Raw genomic sequence first — 22891 nt, 5'->3', positions numbered from 1 at the left:
CATCAGTATGTTCTCTGTAGTTAACAGTCCATTACTAAACTGTAACATCTATTATTACATATATCCCTGCCAACTTGGTATTTCTAGCAATAAAATATCAGCACAACGTAGCTAAAAGTATCATGCATATTACAGTTAATTTAATACTGTAACACATACTGTGTTAATAGCACAATACATGACAGTCAATACATTCTAACACACAGACTTTTTAAAATATGAAGCATTTAGGGACTTTCTTGCCAAGTTAAAAATTAATCTTGGCATAAGCACATAGAAACTTTTCTTCTTTTAGCCACTAAAGGTAACAGTCTACAAACCTTCCTCACAAGGAAGACAGAAGGTGTAAAACTGAAGGCAAAAGAAAAGAAAGCAGGAGAGTCCTTTAAGTATTTTAAGACTTAGGTAAAGGGAATCTGTAAAGAAACTAAAGGTTAAAACAAATGAAAGTGCTGATCTTTAACCACTTTTGATCTATTTCAAACAGTTAACCTAATTAAGAGGAATTCAGTTCAATAGAAAAATCAAGACAGGTAATAGTAAATTACCTTAATTTCCATAGTTGGAACAACGACATCTTCTAAATTCTTCAGCTTAGTAATTGGCTGGTCTGCTGGGATATTTATGCCTTCTGTATTTAAAATAAAGAGGTTCTGGTGACAACTACACACTGAGGAACAGCTCTGAAGCAGACGCAACCTGTGGCTCATCTGCGCTTTAGGCCCCGATCCAGAAATGAAGACCCAGGGCTCGGGACACAACGCAGCTCGGGGCCAGAGCACGGCAACAGCTGATAAGGCTTACACCTGACTTTGCAGGTAACCTGGCATGAGTAATTAGGCCAGACCCAGCCGACAGCCCAGGCCGAGCACCTTAAGATAATTACACAACGGTGTGCACACTACATAGATAATGTACCCCCGCCACATTACTATTAAATGTAACCAAAGGATGTGACGATCAATATGCTTTGTTTGCTTAGAGGAATACTATGAGAATTCTCATTCTTTTTTTCAAGTATTAAGAACTTAAATGCAGGGCGCCTGGGTCGCTCAGTCGTTAAGCGGCTGCCTTCGGCTCAGGTCATGATCCCGGAGTCCTGGGATCGAGCCCCACATGGGGCTCCCTGCTTGGCGGGAAGCCTGCTTCTCCCTCTCCCACTCCCCCTGCTTGTGTTCCTGCTCTCACTGTCTCTGTCAAATAAATAAATAAAACCTTAAAAAAAAAAAAAGAACTTAAATGCAAAGACCTGATTCTGAACATAAAAGGGAATACAATTGTTAAAATATGGGGAGAGAGACTTCTAAGTGTATACCCCTAACCAAATATTACAGCAGTTTATAATTATTTGAACAGACACAGTAAGAAGAGTGAAGGATTACATGCAAGGCATTCTAATGCTTATGGAGGAAATGGTAAAGCCTTCTCATTTTTAAGACCTAGGGCACGGTGAGTAACAACATCATTTTAAGAAACCTTTGACCCTGAAAACTGTCAGTTATTCAGTTATTTTAATGGATTTGCCTCTACGCAATTAATTCTCTGCGACAAGTATTTGTACCAGGAGATTACCCAGAGAAATCAATTAATTCAGTGCAGTCATATATTACGAGATGACAGAAGATATCAAATGGTAAGTGACTAGGGGTTGCTGAAGCTACTGGATAAAAATTCAGCTCTGGACAATGTGTAAAGTGTAATCATAAGGACCTCCATGTCTGTAATGAATGTGACGTAGGTAAGTTAGAGAGATTACATATTAGGCTCTGTAATTAATATATCTGTCCAGAGAAAAACATAGTGTAAAATCAACTGTCATTCTTTCAAACACCTACTTCTCTGAGTCTTCCACTGAGCGGCATCTAAGTTTGCTAATATGATATAAGCATCACAGAGAGCCTCAACACTTCTGACCATCTGAGGTCTCCTACTTCTGATAGTATGTATTATTCTGTTTGCAGCCTCGGTTCGATCCTATTCAAAAAGAAAAAACAAAAAAACATTACATAAAGAAATACCCAAGACTTAAACTTTTCAGAGTCATAACAAAAGGAAAAGCAAAATATATGCACTAAACATTGGAAAGATTATAATCACTCAGAAACGAATGAAATAGTCACCTTATGAATGAAATACATCAAAAGTAGAATAATATCAACAGTAAAGGACTTGGGTGTATTTTGAAATGTATTTTTTCTTTGCTCGATGCTGTGAGAGAAAAAAGTATTGGTATCCACTATGCTTGGAGAATATTCAGGAATTTTGAACCAGTTTTAGGTGGCATAACAACAAAGGATTTGAAAACTGAATACGGTCAACACACATTCTTAGAATCCCTGAGATTTAAGAAAGGAATATTGGGGTGCCTGCGTGGCTCAGTCGTTAAGCGTCTGCTTTCAGCTCAGGTCATGATCCCAGAGTCCTGGGATGGAGCCCCCCATCGGGCCCCTGCTCTCCTGGAGACCTGCTTCTCCCTCTCCCACTCCCCCTGCTTGTGTTCCCTCTCTGTCAAATAAATAAATAAAATCTTTAGAAAAAAAAGAAAGGAATATTGTGGGAAAATATGAATACTACAATTCAAAAAGGTATGTATGTTTAATCCAAATACCTCATCGAGCGGAGAGCTTTGTTTAGGTGCATTTTTAATTATTCTATTCCTTCTTGCTGCCTCTGGTTTCGTCAAAAATTCATCTTTGTTTGCATTTGCTAAGGCCAGTATAATAAACAAAGTGTGATGGGGGTGATCCATTGAAATTCTAGAGATAAGCTGTCAAAAAATAAAGAACTATTAGTTTTATGCAACCAACCAATCAAACAAAACTAGAAAATCTGTAACATTTTTCCTTTTGTTTGGCGTTACAGCTATGTGCTTCTCCACCCGATGCCGCCGTGGGTAGAGCGTGTGTGTGAGACGGAGGAACAGGGAGAAATGACAGAGAACGGAGAGATGAGACAAAAGGAAATTCTTATTCCCGCCCTTTTACAGCATAATAAAGACGAATGACTAAAATACTTCTATATTTTCATTTCCTAGAGTGGAACGGTAATGTATAATATATGAAAGAAAAGCAGCTGTGTTTTGATTTTCAGGTTTACTTACATTATTGAGGACTTCATGAAATCCAAGGCCCCCCATCATTTTGGTCCCCATTCTAGCAGCCAACTGGTACATAAGAGGCAAAAATTTGTATGATGGAATCTTCATTCCATCGGTCTACCATAAAAAAAAAAAAAAAAGCCTTAAGAAACAATGCATTTAAAAAAGTCTCACATCCAAGCAAATAAATTACTGTAAGATAAATGCTACCAGCACAAGCATCTACTTGTTAATAACACTTCGCTGATTACATTTTTTCCCTTGACATTCTCTTAGTCTTCCTGATGGGTATTCTAGATCGATTCACTGGTGAGTCACAGTATTTGATCCTAAATTAAACTGTATTCAGAACTGGAACACTCGCACTGATTTCATTCCAGTGAACCCAAGGAGGACAAATGTGGATCTGAGGGTACTGTGATCTCGACTATGGAGAAGTCGGTGTATAATACAATGGAGTAACTTGTGCCCTATATGCTAAAACTAACAGGATTCAATGAGTACTAGCAGCAGAGATTGCTTCTATCATGAGGCTTATCATTCTTTTCATCCAGAAGAAACATTTTACTTGTAAGCTTCAAATTGGTTGCCAATATAGGTCCTGTAAGCATAACTTTAATATCATTAATAAAATCTAAAATTTTTAAATAAAAACTTACGAAATACTACTGCCTTAATGTTGTCCTAAAACTTTATTTTTCATTTACAAAAGTAATTCACTGTAAAAATCTCAGAAAAGATGAAGCAGGAGGAAAACCCCGCCTGGGGTCACAGCATCGTCAGCTGCCTTCCCAATCTCCCAGTCTGGCACCCTGGCATCTTCCAGTGGTCACTGAGAGGGTACAGGCAAGGACGGAACTACATGCTCTCCTCTCTGCATACACCTGCGTCACTGGAACTCATCACGACCCTCTGAGTAGAGCACCGAACCAAACACCAGGGACACAAAGAACGTACGAGTCCCTGCCGCCGGCGGGCTTCTGTCTGAGCTTATCGAGCGCGGGCGAGAGCACTGGATTCAAAAAGAAGACTCGCCTTCATCATGCCATTGACTTCAGAAACTCCAGAATTTTCAAGCCAGAGGGAACAAAGACGGAATATCCACATATCATGTCCTTCTCCACTCAGTAAGCAACTGATGTAATTTTCAACTGCTTTACATAAGAAACGCTTCCGGTCCTCTTTCAGTGCACGGAGCGCACATTCATCCAGCTCCAGCTCCCGCTGGACCTTTACTGTGTATCTTGCATTGGATAATTAAAAGAAAACACAAAACCCACAACACAAATCAACAGTCAGGTGTCCATCCCAGGAGAAAAAGCAAAATTCTAAAAATTATAAGGGAACAAACTTCCTTTTAGTAACTGAAAGTCTGTGCAATTCAAAAGCCATTCTAGGCAACCAGGGACAAAGTGGACCCTCCCCAAGATGCCTATTTAACTCTACTTTCCCTATTGTATGCCAGACAAAGGCAGGTCTGAAGAAGGGTTTGATTACATCGGAAGAGATCACTCTTCTGTATTTAAATTAAACACCTATCTCTTTTTAACTATGATACCAACAAACCCAAAAAGCTCTACACTCTACAGTGCACCTAGAATCACACGGCATGAATTCATGCTCTGGTTCAGTAATCTCTCCGTATACAGTCACCGTATCTCTGTGTATCTTACCACTTTCACTGGGAGACATCTCATTACCTGTTGGTCTGGATTTTATGTTCCCTAAGAAGGCCCACTTCCTCTTTGGCCCTTTTCAGAAGAGCCTGCTTGTTTTCAAACTCTGATGATTTCATGTAGTTTTCAATTCTCTGGTACTGAGTGTCCGAGAACCGTGCTAATGAGAGAAATGCTTTCATTTTTCCATTTCTAAGCTCATCACTGCTTTCTCCATCGTAATTTCTGGCAACTTCCACTGCCTTGAAGAAAACACAATCCCTTTATATTATATAGAGATACTAAATGCATCTAAAGAATCACTCAAATCAAAGAAATACCGCACTAAAGTTCAATTTATACATATATATGAACCATATATACGGTTAAGCTAAATTATATGAAGTACAGTATTTTAAATTTTCAAACAGCTCTGACAGTGTAGAAATAACCCCAACAGCTAATATTTTAAAGAACTGTACAAAAACAAAGGCCTCCATTAAATTTAAAGACAGTCCTATTATGATTTTCATGCTACACTAGCTATTCCAAAATTAATTAAACTAAAGGAGTAAGAAGGAGCAACAGGAAGGTTGAAAGGGGCTGGAGCGCAGAAGTGCGAGTCCTACTTATAGGGTGGCTGAGATTACAAAGGAATAAAGACTGACGTGCATGTTCCTTCTATCAGCTCTTTTCGTAGATAAATAAATGGAGAAATGATCAGAAACAGCTGGTTAAGAGAGTAGCTAGTGGTAGGGGGTAGAGGGAGGACACATCTGGGCTTACTTTCAAAACAGGGTCCTTCTTTTTTACCACTGTACTTCATTCTGCCTTAAAAATTACACAGAGCTACAACAGTGTGTTCATGCTGAGCAACTCTCAAGGGTTGTTAGAAAAGCTTACCTTTTCTAGATAGGTCTGCATGATGACCGCAGGGTTTTCTAGGCAAGTTTCCGCTAACCAGGTGCCACAAACTCTCAGACATTCTGCGTAGATAAGTCTTAGGTCAGGATCATTCTGTATACAAAAAGCAAAACCTTAAAATGTAATTCACCACCACGACTATACGCAAGTACGTTCCATGTGGGGGGAAAAGCAGGTTAAAAATGTTTTTCCTCATCTGCTTTCACCATAAAACGATTTTAATAATGACAAGTAGGTAAGTTTCATGAAACAATCTCTCCTATTGGAGCAGCTCACAATTCCTGAACACTCATATAAGCTAGGCACTTTGCAGAGGCTCTATCGGTGTGTATTACCGCAGTTCAAGAGGTTCAAGGTTCAAGAACCCTGTGACCTGAGTCCTGTCATTACCCCTAATATGCTGAGGGCAACACCAACACTAACAAGGTACGAGGAGGGTGGGCACCCGTAGCCAGACCTACTTCAGGCTACACTTGTTGGGCGACCAGCAAACATCATACTGTCAGCTCCCAGTGCTGTGGCACAGTGACGAGCTCTCGGGTAACGAGGACCAGAGCGCGGTCAGCTGGGCGTCACTGAGCACGTGTGTGTCTGGCCAGCACAGCGTGACTGCTACCAACGCCTCTACTCCGTCCCCATCACACGCCGGAGAGAGAACTACAGAGGCCGACAAGTCGTCAGTAGCCGGCAGGCGACGGTAAAGAAAGTATCAGACGTGGGACTCCCTAAGTAGGTGGGCTGACAGTCACTCCAACACGCTCTTCTTTTAACTTCTGTTCTCTCACGCCTTTCCTCTCCTATTTATTTCAAACTTACAGTAGCTCTTTCTCCCCACCCCGCCTGTGCCTAGAGTAGCTCTTTCATGTCTGTTTCCCACACATTCTTCTCCAATTCTACGTAAAGTTAAAAAAAAAAAAAAGGCTTAACATTGGGATAAATCAAATCAATCTACCACAAGTTGGACTGATAGAATTACTGCAAATAGAAAAAAATGAGTATTTTCTAGACTTCTTTTACAAATACTAATTTTCCAGGCTCCTTTTTTACAATTTCCTGTTCATGGACCAGTAACTTCACTGTGGCTTTATTAAAAATATTTTAAAGCACAGTAACTTTTTTATAACAGGAATTAATTCAGTCAATAAAAAAAAGTGAACCTCTGCGCAACTGGCATCCAACTTCTTGATCATTTGCTTGAGAATACTCAGGGCAAGACTCTGCTCCTTTTTTGCCCAAAATACTTGTGCTTCCTCCAGCTGCCACTCAGAGACTCCACAACTAGCTCGATTATACTGTTTAATTTGAAATATTGCCCTTTCAGGGAGCTGAAATGAAAAGGACATACAGGAATAAATACTTTTACTATTACTACTACTACCGTGAATAATCATCACGACAGCGGTAACCAGCATTCACTGACAACTATGTGTCAGGACCGTCTTAAGCACATCTCTACCTGCCTCCCCCAGCCCCACATCTGCCTGTTTTTCTTGTAAGTACATATTTACATACAAGCATATGTATGTACGTGTATGTGTGCATACGCACACTGTGTACCATCACTGAACTGTTATCAATATAGTAAGTTAGGTATCTTATCATCTTAGAACCAGAAAACAGGCTTAGAGAAGGTAAGTCCCTGTCCAAGGCTTAAACTCAGGTCTGATGCCAAAATGGGAAATCTTGAACAATTATGCTAAACAATATTTTTATAGCAGTCTGTTTCTCAATGACATTTCTGTTTCACTCATGCTTTCTATTTTCTGTCATAAAAGGAAAGGTCACGGGGTGAGACTACACGGTTTTGAATCCTATTACCTGAGTGTTCCCGACAGTTCGGGCTAGTATGGAGAGTTCTACAAGGTGCTTGGTGAGAATGTCCCTAAAACATTCTCTCTGGGAGTTCTCCATTTCCTTTTCCAACAGGATCTCCAAAATGACCGTGCGGAGAGCCATGATGGGCTCCTGAAAACTGAAATCACTGTCTTTGAGAAGCTGGGAGTGTTTCCGCCACTTAGCATAAACTTCAGAGGGCTGCCTGTCCGTGCCTGACCTGAAAGCACAATCAGAATTCACGTAAGCAAGAGAAAGAAGAAAACAAAATCCCTATTGTGTAGGTTCTATATTTAAGATATAATACAAAGGGTTTTTGCAGTAACGACACTAGAAATTTGAAAGAAGGACCAAAGTTGAGAAAGCTACAAAACACAGGAGCTACAGACGATGAACATCTTTAAGGATTTTCTTAAAAATGCTCTTCAACCTCACAAAAAGCAGCATTTCTAAGTATATATTCTTCTGAAAAGAGAAGACATTCATCAGGCCCGTCACACAACACGCCTACACCCCCAGTCCTGCTCCAGTGCTCCCTGTGGCAAAAGGAGACATGTCAGCAAGGAAATGAGGTGAACTCATTAATTTCTACTGTGCCCAACTATGCACAGGGATGACTCTATGCATAAGTACAGTTGTTAAAGAAATCACAATTCAGTGAGAGAAATACTGGCACCTGGCAAACATTATTTATTAAAAGAAGAGAAAATGCATACTGTACAACTAGTTTACGTGAAAAGTCCACACGAAGAAGTACTGTCTGATCCTTCAGGACCCCTGCACTGACAGGAATCGAGAAGAAGCAGGAACAGGAAGAAGATGACAAAGGGAGGACTAGGAAATGACAGCTACTTTCGGAAGCTTCTAGAACAGCACTGCGGAGGACACCTAGAACGACACTGATCCAACGCAGGGCTACAACAGAATGGCGTACCATGCGCTCTGGCAAACCACCAGGAAAAAACAATTTTATCTGGGGTACGAGAGGGGAAGAGCTGTGAAGAAGAAAGCACAATGATGCTAAATTCCAAAAACTTGTATTTTTACAATAAATATTTTTGAAAATGCTTCTTTTACTAAAAGCACAGCTCACGAGGCTAATCGACATATCTTGATAAAAGAAACAAACCTACTGACAGCCTCTTTTCTTGTTTTGTAAGTCACTGCAGAGAGAAAACAGCAGAGCTGCACTTGAGAGTTCATTACAAAGTCGTCCGAACCACATACCTGGAGAACAGCTCCCCGATGTTCTCAAGCTCGCCGATGGCCTGCAGCCTGCTGAGTGTGGGGTAGAGAGAGTACACAGACTCGAGGCCCCCCTTGCATAGCTCTTCCACTTCTTTCACCCTGGAGGCAGAAAATACAAGATACGTGGGACACTAAGAGGTTTCCAGAAAGACGGAAGCTCAAATCTGCTTGTAAAGAGTTCTTCTCACTGGCTCTGCTGGTAACCAAATGCTCCTGACATTCGCATGCAGCAGCAAAACGTGGCGGGCATGGAGTCATCACTCAGACTGAGAGTTCACCCTGGATCTCCCACTCTGGGCCGCTAACCCAGGCCACGTTACTGGATTCCTACGTTTTTCCCACTTTCAGAATTATTTTGAAGCTTAGAGAGCGCGTAAGCAAAGAGCCTGACAAAATGGCCAGCACGTAATAAGCACTGAAATGGTAGCGGATATTTCTGTAATAAAATACAGGATTTAATAGGTCACTAACTACTATTAAATAAAAACCAGTGTGTTATGTGTGGTTAGTCCGTTATAGTTAAGTACCTTCTTGTGCATGATCTCATCTGTGCCTCACAACAAGCCCAAGTATCGGTAAACCCTGACCGTGAGTCACCACTTTACAGAAGGAACACTAATGCTGAGAGGTAAATGCCACACAACTACTAGAGGAGACAAGATTAAAACTGTTGGGCCACAGAGGTCCAGGAAATGGAGAGAGAGGTGGGAATCAACAAGACGTTCTTGAAGGTTCTGCATAAAGAGCTGACATGGTCCCAAAGGGAGTTGTTTTTTTTTTTAAAGGAAAAAACAGATTTGAACCACATGAACAAATAAAAAGGTACTATATATATAAAAAATGTAACAATTTATGTAAGTACCTAACATATGAGCATGCTGCTACATCTAAAACAAAACACAGAAAGGTTCTGTTAGTACTATACATATATATGTGTATTTGACATATATGCATTAAATAATTCCCTAATATAAAACATTTGAAACACACAGAATCCCTTTTCAAGATATGGAAAACAACTGTTAAGATAAGCACACCCACAGTTCCTACTAAAACCTTCCTGTGGAAGAAAAACCACATCCCAGCGCTTATTTCTCAGATGTAGAGCAGCTATGAAGTTGTTAGTCACAGGATTTCGCACCCCCCCCCCCCAATCTGTGCTGCTCAAGTGTCAACGCGACTGGCATGATTCATCACACAGGGACCTTCGTTTCTGGGAGGATGGCAATGACAAAGAAACAGCCAGACCAAAGCCACCAAGTCCTTATCCCTTCACCAGTGCAAATCCTCACACTGAAATTATTCATCAGGCTTTCAGAAAAGAAGCCATGACATTAAATGTTAAGATATAGTAACTCATTTTATAATACCTGGCGTATCTGAGACTTTCGTAAAATGTGGAGAATTCTCTATCTCTCAGAGACTGCAGAGCATTGTACAATGATTCGTGGTAACTGGTTCCTTCTATTCCTTTGCTGAGATAATTAAAACATAAAAGGAAAAAATGTAATTATAAACAAAGAATCCTAAAATATACATGTATAAATAGTTTCACTAAAAAAACCAAAATTTGACAACTAAAATTACAACTTCTCCATTTAAAAAATGCATTTTTAGGAATTCTGGCAAGAAATACATAGAATTTTGTGGATCATGTAAATTATTCAAGCAGAAAAAAGTAAATTTCTCAGATATTTTGCCTGATTCTAACTATGCTACATTCTCATTTATTGCCTCTGTGAACACCAACTGTATGCCAGGTGCTAGGCACCAGTTTCCAGAGGCAGGGGTCTGTGAGTGGACAAGTCAGGTAGGGTCATCATCCTCCTGGAGTTTACGCTGTGGTTTGGAGAAGATGGACAATAAATAAAAAAATACTGGACAGTGACGAGGGACGTGCGGCAAATTAAAAGAGGGTACCAGAACGCCTGGGTGGCTACTTTGGATGGGTGGGCAGCACAGGTCTCATATGTGGCCCTGTTAAACTAGAATCTGAATGACAGATTCTATACACATGGAACAAGATGCATATAAGGCCTTGAGGCGGAAACAGCTTGGCCTGCAGGAAGAACACAGAGAAAGCCTACATGCCCGAAATGCAGCCGGCAATGGGAAGAACAGTCTATGGTGATTTACAGAGGTGACAAGAATAAGCTCCTCCAGTAAAATGCTGTAAAAATATGAAAGCATATCTCTAATTTTATAGCAATCTAATAGTTTGAAATTTGAAAGACACTTCAATTAATGAAATTTTTTTCGATGAAGGTAATTCAACATAAAATTCATATGATTTCATTTTTTTGGTGTTTATGTCATCATAAGACTTTTTACATAAAAGCAAAATCTTTTACCGGATTAGGTGTTTGGCTTTCCTTTCAGAAACAACGGTGATATTATGATATAGGTTATAAACGGTATCTTGCTGTGTTCCTGGTTTAGCAGTTTTTACAGAGGGAGATATTTTATCAGTAAAGATAAGCAGTCTTCTGTGAACCATCCAGCCAGTAAAGTGGTGACTAACTCAAGAGTCTGCAGCAGGGCGTGGGAAGGGAAAGGACTATATTTTTCTTTGGATTTATAAACAAAAAGACTCTCATGAGCAAATACGTTTTAGATTTCTATTTTCAAGAGTATCTTAGGGGTGGGAGTGGAGTTACCCTAACTAAGAAGAGGGTGAAATCCAAGCCCCACACAGTCACTGCTTCCTGCTATCCCATTTAAGCCGTGTAGGCGTACCTACAACCGCAGCGTCTACGACACATGAAGCCCCCAAGCCCCGTGACACTCAGGGAGTGCAATGAGGAACAGCTCACTGCATACGACTCGAGAAATGGTGGGAAAAAGCGCCCGAGTTCTTCTTACTTGACGGAAGGGCAGTGGCCCCACTGCATGTTCCTCCACGCTGCTTGGTACCGGAGCTCCTGCAGCTCGGCACACCACTCCTTATTTTCATGATCTAATCCTTTTAAATAGACGGAAAGAATATGGCAGAGTCCCAGATTCTGCAAGGCCTAAGCAGGAGTGTAAAAAAAAAAATTCAGTACTCAAAGGTAGCAGAACTAGAGACCCAAAAAATAGCAATCGAACACGAAAAGTAACTTTCACAACACATCACTGGAAATCCCCCAATACTGTTTAGTATGTTCCCCCCCAGGAACAAAGAGGGCGCTCCCACAACTCTGCCCTGTGATGGAAGAAGGCTACAGAACACCGGCCAGCAGCACAGCTGACCACGCCCGGGCCGACTCGAATGCAGACCACGAGGAACGGTTTACGTGAGACACACCCACCACGTGGCGCACTGGACACTGTGAAGAAATGTCTTCTGCTGTCAGCCAACAAGACCACGATCAACAAATCTATACTCTCTTTGAGGTCAATGACATGCCCGATTCAGCTGTGTGTCCCCCTGGGTTTTCAGCCCAATGCCTGAAGAGCAGGGAACGTTCTCATGTCTAGTGTGTCTCCACTGACTGAAATCAGCTCAGCACGAGGCCAGCAGTGCTTCTCCAGGGCAGAAAATAGCTCACCTGAATTATCCCCGCCTGGCGGGTTGCTGAAGAGATGGCCGTCTCAAGGTCGTACGTCACCAGGGCTTTCCCCCACATTGCTTCATGTTCGTATGTTCGTAGTCTGTAACGGAAGATTTCCAAAATACCTTTGAGTTCCACATTCGTGGAGGTCCTTCACAGACAGAATTACGACAGCATTATCTAGAAACGTGTGGTTTACCTAGTGAGGGGCTGTAACAGTTTCCCTCCACCACAGCCATACAGACTATCGGGCTCTCCTATACTTCTGTAGATTTCTAAGAGCAGATCCTAAAAACACGGCAGCAACAAACATTGGAGAGGGAAAAATATCACTTTATGAATTTAGCAAACTGGAACTTTTATCATTACCAACATGTATCTCCTAACTCTAAGTGCTATGTTACAAAAGTAAAAGACAGTGATGCTGAAATATAAAGTTGTGAATCAGCAACACAACAAATTGATCCCAAAGAACAGAACGAATGACTCCTTGAAAAGAACTGCTCACAATTTCATGAATTAAATAAGAAATCAATCCCAATCTACCAGGCTTTTAACACAGACAAAAATAATCATAAAAACAAAAACAAATAGGGGCGCCTGGTGGGCTCAGTCAGAGGAGTATGTGACTCCTGATCTCAGGGTCATGAGTTCGAGCCCCACGCTGGGTTTAGAGATTACTTAAAAATAAAATCTTAAAACTATTAAATGCAATCTCCATCAAAATACTATAGCATTTTTCACAGAGCTAGAACAAACAACCCTAAAATTTGTATGGATCCACAAAAAACCCTGAATTAAAAAAAAAAAAAGAAGGAAAACAAAAACAATCCTATCAACAGCTAAAACTATGCAGGGAAAAATGACGTCTGCAAAGTCTGACTCGTGAAAACTGAATGTAGTAAAAATAAAGATCACGAATTTTTCTTTGAAAAAAACTCAAAAATGCATTATGTTACAATTGGTAAAATGTGGCATGGATAAAGAAGTGGCTTACTGACTCAAATCTTTGTTGTAAAGTTTGCACAAAATTGATTCCATTTAAAAACCATCTCAGTAAAATAAAAATAGAAAACAATGGAAAAGTGGGGCGTCTGGGTGGCTCAGTCAGTTAAGCATGCAACTCTTGGTCTCAGCTCAGGTCTTGATCTCTGGGTCATGAGTTCACGCCCTGCACTGGGCTCCATGTTGGGTGTGGAGCTTACTTAAGAAAAAAAAAAAAAAATGAAAAAGAAAAAGAAAAGAGAAAAATGAAAAAGCTAGAAACTTTTGCATAGAAAACCAGTCAAGCACTTTAAGTGCCTTAACGGTGCTTGCTCTGGGAAATATTTACTACATACAAATTCACTGATACTGGCATAATTTTATACTTCTAACTAAACTGTTTACATTCATGAACATGAAATTGAGCCCTTGGTGTTATTCATTCAGTACCCAAGTCTAGTACAGTGTCTGACACACAGGAAATACTCTAAAAACTCAGTAAAAGAGGGTAAGACTATAAAAAAGCGAAAAGGGAAAAGAGAAAGGAGAATGGGATCAACCAGTAGAGAAAACACACTTCACACAAGGCGAGGCTGAGGGTTCTAAGTGTTAATGAAACATCAGGGAGGGTGCTGAAGGGAAGGCGACCCCCCCACCCTGACTAGTCACGTGAAGTTCGGGGCGGGGGTGGGGGGTGGGGGGCATTAGCAAGTGCTGCTTCAGGCAGGAGCCGGGAAGGAGAGGAAACAGAAGACACTCAGGTCCTTCACAAGGTCCGGCCGGCCCTGAGGGAAGGGAGGCCAGAAAGGATGAAACAGAGGGAAATGATTTTGTGTTAGTTTGAAAGGAAATGATTTTATTTTTTCTTAAATAGGCTCCACACCCAAAGTGGGGCAAAAGCAAGAGAGACAACCAGGGGTTTAAGCAAAGTCCAAAGGCTGAAACCGTCATTTCAGAGGAATAAGCTGACCAAAGAAATTCAGTGAGGACGGATATTAAGAGATTTAGAGAAGAAGCCATCTGCCCTGAGATGTGACATACAATAAACAAGTAAACAAATGAATATATGATTATAAATGTTAAATGCTATAAAGAAAATGAACAGGCCGGGGCGCCTGGGTGGCTCAGTCATTAAGCGTCTGCCTTCGGCTCAGGTCATGGGCCCAGGGTCCTGGGATTGAGCCCCGCATCGGGCTCCCTGCTCAGTGGGGAGCCTGCTTCTCCCTCTCCCACTCCCCCTGCTTGTGTTCCCTCTCTCGCTGTGTCTCTCTCTGTCAGATAAATAAATAAGATATTTAAAAAAAAAAAAAAAGAAAAGAAAATGAACAGGCCACTGTGGCAGAAAACATATATTATAAACTCACCCTGTGAGACAGGTAGTTTTCCTTCCAACTTTCAGATGAAGGAACTCAAGGTCAGAAAGGGTAAGTAATTTTGTGCAAGCTTTTACAACTAAGTGGCAGAGTCCGAATGAGAACTCAGGTCTGTCCGCTACTCCAAGGCCTAACCTTCCCCCAAACCAGGAACTTACATGACAGTCCAAAAAGTAATGTCAGTTTGAAAATCAAATGATATCTCTATAATCTCTGTAACAAAATAATAATCCAAAATATAAAATAAAGAGTATCACAAATAAGGTCTCTATAATATTTACCTGTAAACTTATTCCAGTTTCTTCTTTACTTTTTTCACTCAAACTAGAAATAGCTGTACTCTGGCTTGCTTCTTCAAACGTAAAACTTCTGTTTGTAACAAGAGCACTTCTTTTAATGAGAATATACTATTTTGAAGCTTGTTAATATATACAATATAGACTTGGATGGGAAAAACTAACCAAGATCACAGATAAAACATAATGAACCATTTATACTTTAAAATGCAATATAACTTACACCTAGAGTGGAAAAAAAATTCTGAGTATTAATTTTTCGAAGGAGAATCAAATTTTAATGACAGGCTGATATATGGGAAGGCCAAATGCTAAAATAAACTTATTTACAGAGCCAGGCCTGCTTAAAAATATATGCTCCCAAATTCCTAAATGTTCTGTCAGTGGTTTTACCCAAAGTTCAACCTCATTAATAACCACAGGCACACAAATTAAGACCACACTGAGACACCACTTACCACCTGATAAATTGGCAAAAATCAAGAAGTCTGATAATATTAAGTGTTGAGAAAGAAGTGCATCAGTGGGATCCACCTACACCCAAGATTATAAAACTAACAAGCGACAGGATGAAAACTCAAGTTTGTGGACTCCAAGGCCTTAGCTTTAAGCCATGCATTTATATTATATATAGGACATTCAGTCCCATAAGTAATTTCAACTCAGAAATCATGCCACCTACGAACTGTTTATGACAATAATAATCCAAAGTGTAAAATAAATCTTATCATCAGGGATAGTACCTCTATATTACCTATCGGCTGCCTTCCTTAAATGTAAGGTTTTCTACTGATCTACTTCCTCACGAACTACATTTCTGAGAAGGGTGCAAACTGGTACAACCATGTTAAAAAACAACTGGGCATTATGTTAATACGGCTGCAATTCTGCACACCCGGCAAGCCAGTAACTTCACACTGAGACACGGATCATGAACCGGGGAATGAGCCGATGAACTGCGGGGTGTCCTCGCGTGGAACATGAAGCGGTAGTGACAAATTAATGAACTACAGCCACACACAACAGAGATAGAGCTCACAAAAACACTGAGCAGAAAAACAAGTTGTAGAAAAGTCCACATATAATTCATGCTAAAGCTCAAAAATGAGGAAAAGTGAACTGTATTTATGGGTTCGTAGTCGTCTGATAAAAACAGCACCCGTAAGCACGAGGTAACACTGAGCCCCTGGAGAGGGGCACAGAGTGCTGAGTGACAGAACCGTACTGACAACATCCAACTTTCTGTGCAGACACTACATACAGGTTCCTTACTGGCAAGTCATGGAGAAGAAGTCAGTTTTCAGAGGAGCAATCTGGACAGTGGGGGAGACAGTCCTGGAGTGAGGACTTTGTCAGCGCAAGGCTGTAAGTGCCCAGGCTGAGCGCGTGGCCAGGCCCCGCAGTCCCCGCCTCCCGGAGCAGGAACACTGAAACCACCGAGGCTGTGAGCTAATGCCTCTGGTCTAAGTCGGTTTGAGGGAGTTCTGGATTTCTTTCTAAAAAATTTCTTGGAAATTTCATCTGTTCTCAAGAGCAAGTTAACAAATCAAACTGCAGGGCACCTATCGGAGTCACTTTAGAAAACTAGCATTCCCTACCCTCCGTCAAGCTTGTCTCTCTGTCTGCCCTCCCTTTGCCATCAGGCACCTGGGGGGAAAACATCAAAACCAAACTGTTAAAGCAAACAGCAAGCCGTATGTGTCAAGGACTTGTTCCTAAAGTTAACCAAAATAAAAATCCAGGCCCTCCTGCTTATTAAACAAGTAATTTTGCAAAAATGTGCCAAATTCTATACAATCACCTACCTATAAATTAAGGTGATCTTATTTACACTCATCGAAGAGCTCAGTTATTCACTCCTGATTAGTAAGAAATACTCTACTGTAAAACCAAGCCACTGAAACACATTCAGATCATAATTACTATGCAGACCCTGACTCAAATTTTAAGGCTCTAAGAATAAGCAATAATCAATTTCTTACTCATTACATTACAGAACAGAACTGTCTTCACAGAAAGTCTATAATGACGGTGAACATATCAATTACATGTTACACACAGTATCTACATATTGTAGATTTTTGTTTTCAGTTGAAAAGTAGAAATTAAATACCAAGCCAGAGAGTTAAGAATCAGTCCAGGCACACTAATTTGTGTTTGGTTAGGATCTGAATTCTGGCTCCTGGTTTTCCACAGTCTAAGAACCACAGTGCTGCCAGCTTAAGGACAATCCAAAGCAGAAACTGTAAGTCGCAAGCGTGAGAAATGTAGCAACATTATACATCTTTTTTATTTCAATTCTGTAATATGAATGGCTCTGTGGCTGGAAAACGAAGGTAACAACAAAAATAAACACTAGGCTACGTCAAATGAATAAAATCCGAGGAGGGCAGTTGGGATAATACAGTGCGTATTTTCCACTCTTTAACCTTGCTGTTTTTTCTTTTCCACTATGATCTAGGAAACACCCATTCGACTCTTACAAGAGTTCTAACTCAGAGGAAAAGCTAATTAAATCAGTAGAAATCCAGGTAGACAGCAAAGTAATCAAAGTGATTTAGTCACAGAAAAAAATCAGTTACATTACTTTATAGTCAATAAGTAAAATGGATCTTGAATAAGCTGGGGTACTGGTGGTGAAACTAATTTCACTGAAATCAGGGAATCATTCAATCACGTGAAACTGATCACTGTATTAAGTTCCCAATGCTACCTGCTGTGGGGGATACAGAAAAAAGTAACTGTGGTCTCTGTCCCTCAGGAGCTTGCTGTCTGGAGAATGTCTACAGTTCTTAAGTAATAAACATCTCTATTTTATTTCAGAGCATAATTATTTATTTCTTTTAAAATATTATCATTTCACTTTTAAAGACAGGAAACTTCTATCTAAGATGTGTTTTAAATGGGAGAGCAGGAGCAAAACAAACTATTTTTACCTTAACCGAAACAATGTCAACACAGACTTAAAAAACCAAAGGGCTGAATCCCATTACCTTTTGTCCTGGTCTTCCATGCTTTTCTTATCTGCGTAGATCTCTGCATAGAGCAATGCTGTAAAGTGAGCAGCACAAGACTGAGCGACCTTGGCAACCTCTAGATAATTCAACTCCAGCCAGAAAGCATCATCGAAAACTGTTCCTAAGGAAGGTCTAAAGAAAAATGTTAACATGCAGTCATGTCCGTTTCTTCAACTTCATTATCAAGAGAAAACATGCTCATCTAGAATACAGTGGTATCGAGCTCTGGTGAAAAAGAATATTACATTCAAATCACTCGGACCCGCGTGTCCCCCCAATACAGAGCTGTCCCATTCTCAGCCTGGCTGAAGAGCCCTACCTCTGACCCCTTGTGGATCGCAAACCACGAAGGCGGTGGGTCATCGGCTCGTACAAATGTGGGGTTCATACTTGACCTCCATCAAGGGGTCCATGGACCACAGGCTAAGCATGGGCTGCACAGAACAGCGAGTAACACCTACACAAATCTTTTCACGTGGCCAACTAAATGAAAATACTGTTTCTGCTAAGACGCAATTACATGTTTCTCCTATTGCAGTTCATTTTCTAAGTCACTCAATCAAAATCTTCTGTGGTAACAGTAGGTCAGGACTGGAAGGGACCAGAGACACCACCTTCTCCAAAACCAACATCATATGTGGGCTACGACAAGGGAGCGGTTAGGAGTGCTGGTTTCAGAGGAGGGTACGACCTGGCTCAAACCAGCTGAGCCCCCCTACAAGCTGCACCATCCGCAGCGACTTCCCTTCTTGAGCCTCAGTTTCCTCACTTGGAGAGCCCGGGGACAGTACATGTCACCAACAGTCGTTGCGATGATTCAATGATGCTTATCAGGGTGATGAATCAGGTGCTAACACTTCACTGCAGCTACTGGGGACCCTGCATTTCAGAGATCACACAGCTCCCAAGTACCGGACCTGGACTTGAACTCAGGTCCTTACACCCTTTGCTCCATTCATCTTCTCTCAAACTCTTCTTTGAGGCCTATTCAGAATGAGAACTGAAGACGAAGAACTTTTATCTTCTCCAAGGCCTGCCCATGTCAACACCACTCCACCTCGGATAAACCTGCACTGAACGATTCCAAGGTGAAAGTGCCTCCCCACACCCAGGAAAGAGAGGATTCCAGCTACAGTTAAAGCTTCCGTGGGCTTTCTCAGAAGAGGATCTGGTAACCAAGAAAGTCAATCAGTACCTTTCTAACTGGCAACAAAGACGCTGAAAGACCTAACATTTCTTTTCCTAAGAGTGGAGTGGGATGGATGAGGAGGATACAGATGCAAACGCACGCAGGGATTTTTCGTTTTCCTCCCACTCCTTCCCACTCTTTACCAACCACGCCAGCAGCAGCCTACCAATTCCTACCTCCTCGAGTTACCGGCCGACGACACTGTTTCCTCACAACCCTGGTCAACTCGGGAGCAGTATGGATCGATCTGACCATGACCTCTAGCAATGCCTGCACTCACTGTTAAAAATCTCATGAGGAATAAGAGGAACAAGATACTATACCACAAAACAATTTATCACAATCAAGAAAATACACACGGCCACAGCAGAGTATACAGAACCATGCATTTTGAGGACCGTGAGTCACAGTCAGCAACTTGTATCTTACGAAGTTCCTGACACTGACTTAACCACGGTGCCACCCTGCATACGGATTATTTCAAGAAGATCTAAGCATTACACAAATTAAATACAGCACCCTGCAGCAGCTGCACCTAAAATAATGGTGTTAAAATTCAACCAGCAAAATTTAAAATTTAATTTTAAAATCAAAATTCACAAGCTACACTTCTAAATCCCCAAACTCAAGCAGCAATATTCACTCCGTTACCTCTTTTGTCTCCTCATGTAGTCCACAACGGCAAGCATTGTTCTCTGTGACTTTTTATCCAAACAGCATCGGAACAGGTGGTCTGACTCTGACAAAGACAGAGAGCTCCCCTTAGTCCCGGACAGACTTGCTTTCGCACATTCCTCCCTCCGTGTGTCTGTCTCCCTCTAGGCTATAGCGTTTCGTAGGCAGTAACCGGGCACAAAACTGGTTCTTAATAAATATGAATGGAGAAGTAGAATTTAATGGCATTTCTTTTTCTTTTAAAATAAACTACTGTGCTTAGGGCCGCCTGGGTGGCTCAATCATTGAAGCATCCGCCTTTGGCTCAGGTCATGATCCTGGGGTCCTAGGATCGAGCCCCACACCAGGTTCCTGGCTCAGCAGGGAGCCTCTTTCTCCCTCTCCCTCTGCCCCACCCCCTGCTCATGCTCTCTCTCTCTTTCTAACAAATAAAATCTTAAAAAAAATAAATAAAACTGAGAATTTAATTACTATTTGTATCTTATTTCTGAAGGGGACTATTCACTGATTCATTAAATACTTATCGAGGATCTTTCCTGTACCAGGTGCTCGGGATACAACCCTGAATACGACAGACGACTGCTGTGCACACAGAGCTCACAGAGCTCACCGATGACACAAGGCTGAGTGCTAGGACCGGGAAGGTGGACGGCACGGAGAGGCTTACCAAAAGGAGCCTGATCTGAACAAGAAAAGTTTCACAGAAAAAGTGGTATCTGATAGAAGAGTAACAGCGTCCCAGGCAACAGTCACACTACCTGAGACGGCCAAACAAGAATTTAGTGAAAGAGGATCAGCTGTGCCGAACCACAGGGCTAAAAGGCAGTAAGGACATGGGGGCGAGCGAGGAACAGATGGACTCACATTATTTACAACAGAAACTGGCAGGATCTGGCCATCAGATGGACACGGGAGAGAGGTTCTCTGGCTTGGGCAACTGAGTGCCGTTCACTGAAGACATTAGAGAAGTAGGCCAAGGGAAGGGGATGAAGATGGTAAGTTTACTTTGGAGAAGTGAGTCCGGGATGCATAGGAGACATTCAAGGGAAGGCAGGAGACTGACAGACATCAGAAAAGATAAACCATTTAATCTGAAAGAAATCGGAAGCTACTTCCTTTTAAACTACAGAATTTTACATGTGAAATTTAAATTTTCATTTACAGCCTTATAGATATTGGCACTTTATACAGAGGTAAAATAAAACAGGCTATTTTTACCTATGAATGGAGACAGCATAAATATGTATGTATATATGATAAACATGAAAAAAAGTCTTGGCCATGTTCATGATAATAAACTGCCAGGTCATCACAGGCAGTGATTATATTAAACTTGGTAATAAAAATTGTTTTTAATATGACTTTAAATTATTTTAATATTTAAAGTTTAAATGCTTACTGGTAATTGAACCACTTACACCTTATTTCCCAAATTAAGGACAGGATATATAGTTTAGATTGCAAAGTCTCTGCGAGAATTTTTATTTCACGTATTTCATTTTGATAATCTAAAGAAAATTCACGTAAGCATATTTCGGATTATTTACAAGACCAAGTTATCATCTACTAGGAACACAGAATGAGCTTCCGTGTCTATGTTTATATCATTTCAAACGGGAGATGTGTAAGTGCTGTCAATGGAGAAGAACTACTTAAAACACAGAACAGAGCAAAGTGAGGTCTACAAGACACCATGGTCACGTCGAACAGAGGTTTCAGCAGTCCAGAGAGAAAGGACTGGGAGAATCGTGTGATCACAACACACGCCAAAGTGACAGGAACCGTAGTCAGATTGGGAAAGGGCAATTTAGTTGCAGCGAAACAGCACACAAATCAATACTTGTTTTAGAACTGTACTAGTCTCAAGTACACTAAGTGAATTTGTACCTGGTTTTATGTTTGCACATAGTGTTTAGTGTTAATAACACTAAAGACAACAAGTTAACATTATAGATTTGTGAATTTTCTTCCTTTATTTTAGGTTTGAAAAACTGACCCACAATGAGCCCTCCAGTATGCGTGTATGTATTATGGATACACACAATACACTATTCCTGCTCCTCATGGAAGTCCTCCTGCTATAAGCTCTTACCGTGGGAAATATTAATTACAAAGCATAAAAAGAAATTCGGTTATTTAAGTAAATAAAGTATAATCTATTCTGGGTTTTTCTGGGGGGTTGTTTTGTTTTGGGTTTTGTTGTTGTTGTTGTTGCTATTGTTAAAAAAAATCCAAGGATATATACCAAATGTTAACTGCAGTTATCCCAGGTCATAGGATTACAGGCAACTTAATTTTTAAATTTATGCTAATTTCTCTATTATTTTCCACAATAAATATTTTGTAATACAAAGCGTTATTTTAAAAAAATGAGTTGGCCAGATCTTTACCATAAAATTTCAACCTATCTTCCAACACAGGACCCGTGATATTTGCTTGCATTTATCTGTCTTCTTTTCCCACGGCGAGAACGTAGGGTGTCCTCTTCGTACCCGGGGTGCCGGCGCCGAGCGCAGTGCCGGACACACACTGAGGGCTCAGTCAGTTGCTCCACTATTAGTAGCCAAAATTCCCTGAGGGCGTACTACGCATCAAGTATTACCCCAGGTGCTTTACATATATTATCTCACTGAAAACAGACTACAACTTTCATGATGATGAGAAAATAAATACTTAGAGGTTATAGAATTAAGCCAATAAAGCATCCTGAAGGGATTCAAACACATCTTTCTCTAGAACTGAGAAGTTAACAGTATAAATGCCAGGAATTTAACAGAATACCTGAATCCAAATTTGCAGGGGTCGTGGATCGGCTCGTTGGTAAGGAGTGTCTGAAACAGTTAGTGAAAAATCCCTGAATGTGTGCAGAAAGCAGATTTCTCCATGATTCATCTGTATCTTGGAGTAAAATATCATGAATCAAGTATGGAAGCACAGTCTGACAAAAGTCAGTTTTCACCTGGAACATACAAACACATCAAGTCAACAGTCTGAGTGAACATCTATTTAACGCTTTCATTCCCTGTTACTGGCATATTAGACTTAAAAGAAAAATGATAGATGAATC

At 40.9% G+C, this 22891-nt stretch overlaps 1 protein-coding gene across 5 annotated transcripts in view; it reads right to left on the bottom strand.

The window, feature by feature from the left end:
* The window catches only part of ATM (ATM serine/threonine kinase), a 124475-nt gene that overhangs the window by 17827 nt on the left and 83757 nt on the right, over nucleotides 1-22891 (bottom strand). For 4 of the 5 annotated variants that reach the window (XM_032427692.1, XM_032427694.1, XM_032427693.1 and 1 more), the window contains 18 exons: nucleotides 22606-22783; nucleotides 19801-19888; nucleotides 17937-18092; nucleotides 14929-15016; nucleotides 12490-12578; nucleotides 12288-12390; nucleotides 11620-11768; nucleotides 10128-10232; nucleotides 8737-8856; nucleotides 7495-7729; nucleotides 6834-7001; nucleotides 5656-5769; nucleotides 4798-5015; nucleotides 4133-4340; nucleotides 3101-3214; nucleotides 2609-2767; nucleotides 1836-1974; nucleotides 549-631 (listed from right to left, as the gene is read on the bottom strand). In XM_032427692.1, the coding sequence (XP_032283583.1) occupies nucleotides 549-631; nucleotides 1836-1974; nucleotides 2609-2767; nucleotides 3101-3214; nucleotides 4133-4340; nucleotides 4798-5015; nucleotides 5656-5769; nucleotides 6834-7001; nucleotides 7495-7729; nucleotides 8737-8856; nucleotides 10128-10232; nucleotides 11620-11768; nucleotides 12288-12390; nucleotides 12490-12578; nucleotides 14929-15016; nucleotides 17937-18092; nucleotides 19801-19888; nucleotides 22606-22783 (2514 nt within the window). Of the gene's footprint in view, nucleotides 1-548; nucleotides 632-1835; nucleotides 1975-2608; nucleotides 2768-3100; nucleotides 3215-4132; nucleotides 4341-4797; nucleotides 5016-5655; nucleotides 5770-6833; nucleotides 7002-7494; nucleotides 7730-8736; nucleotides 8857-10127; nucleotides 10233-11124; nucleotides 11287-11619; nucleotides 11769-12287; nucleotides 12391-12489; nucleotides 12579-14928; nucleotides 15017-17936; nucleotides 18093-19800; nucleotides 19889-22605; nucleotides 22784-22891 lie in introns of those variants that run through there. The other variant, XM_032427697.1, reaches the window with a different exon arrangement.

This window comes from Phoca vitulina, unplaced genomic scaffold (assembly GCF_004348235.1).
Source record: "Phoca vitulina isolate PV1807 unplaced genomic scaffold, GSC_HSeal_1.0 scaffold38, whole genome shotgun sequence".
Taxonomy (NCBI): Eukaryota; Metazoa; Chordata; class Mammalia; order Carnivora; family Phocidae; genus Phoca; species Phoca vitulina.
Note: the sequence above shows the minus strand (reverse complement) of the source record. Positions and strands in the feature narration are given on the sequence as shown.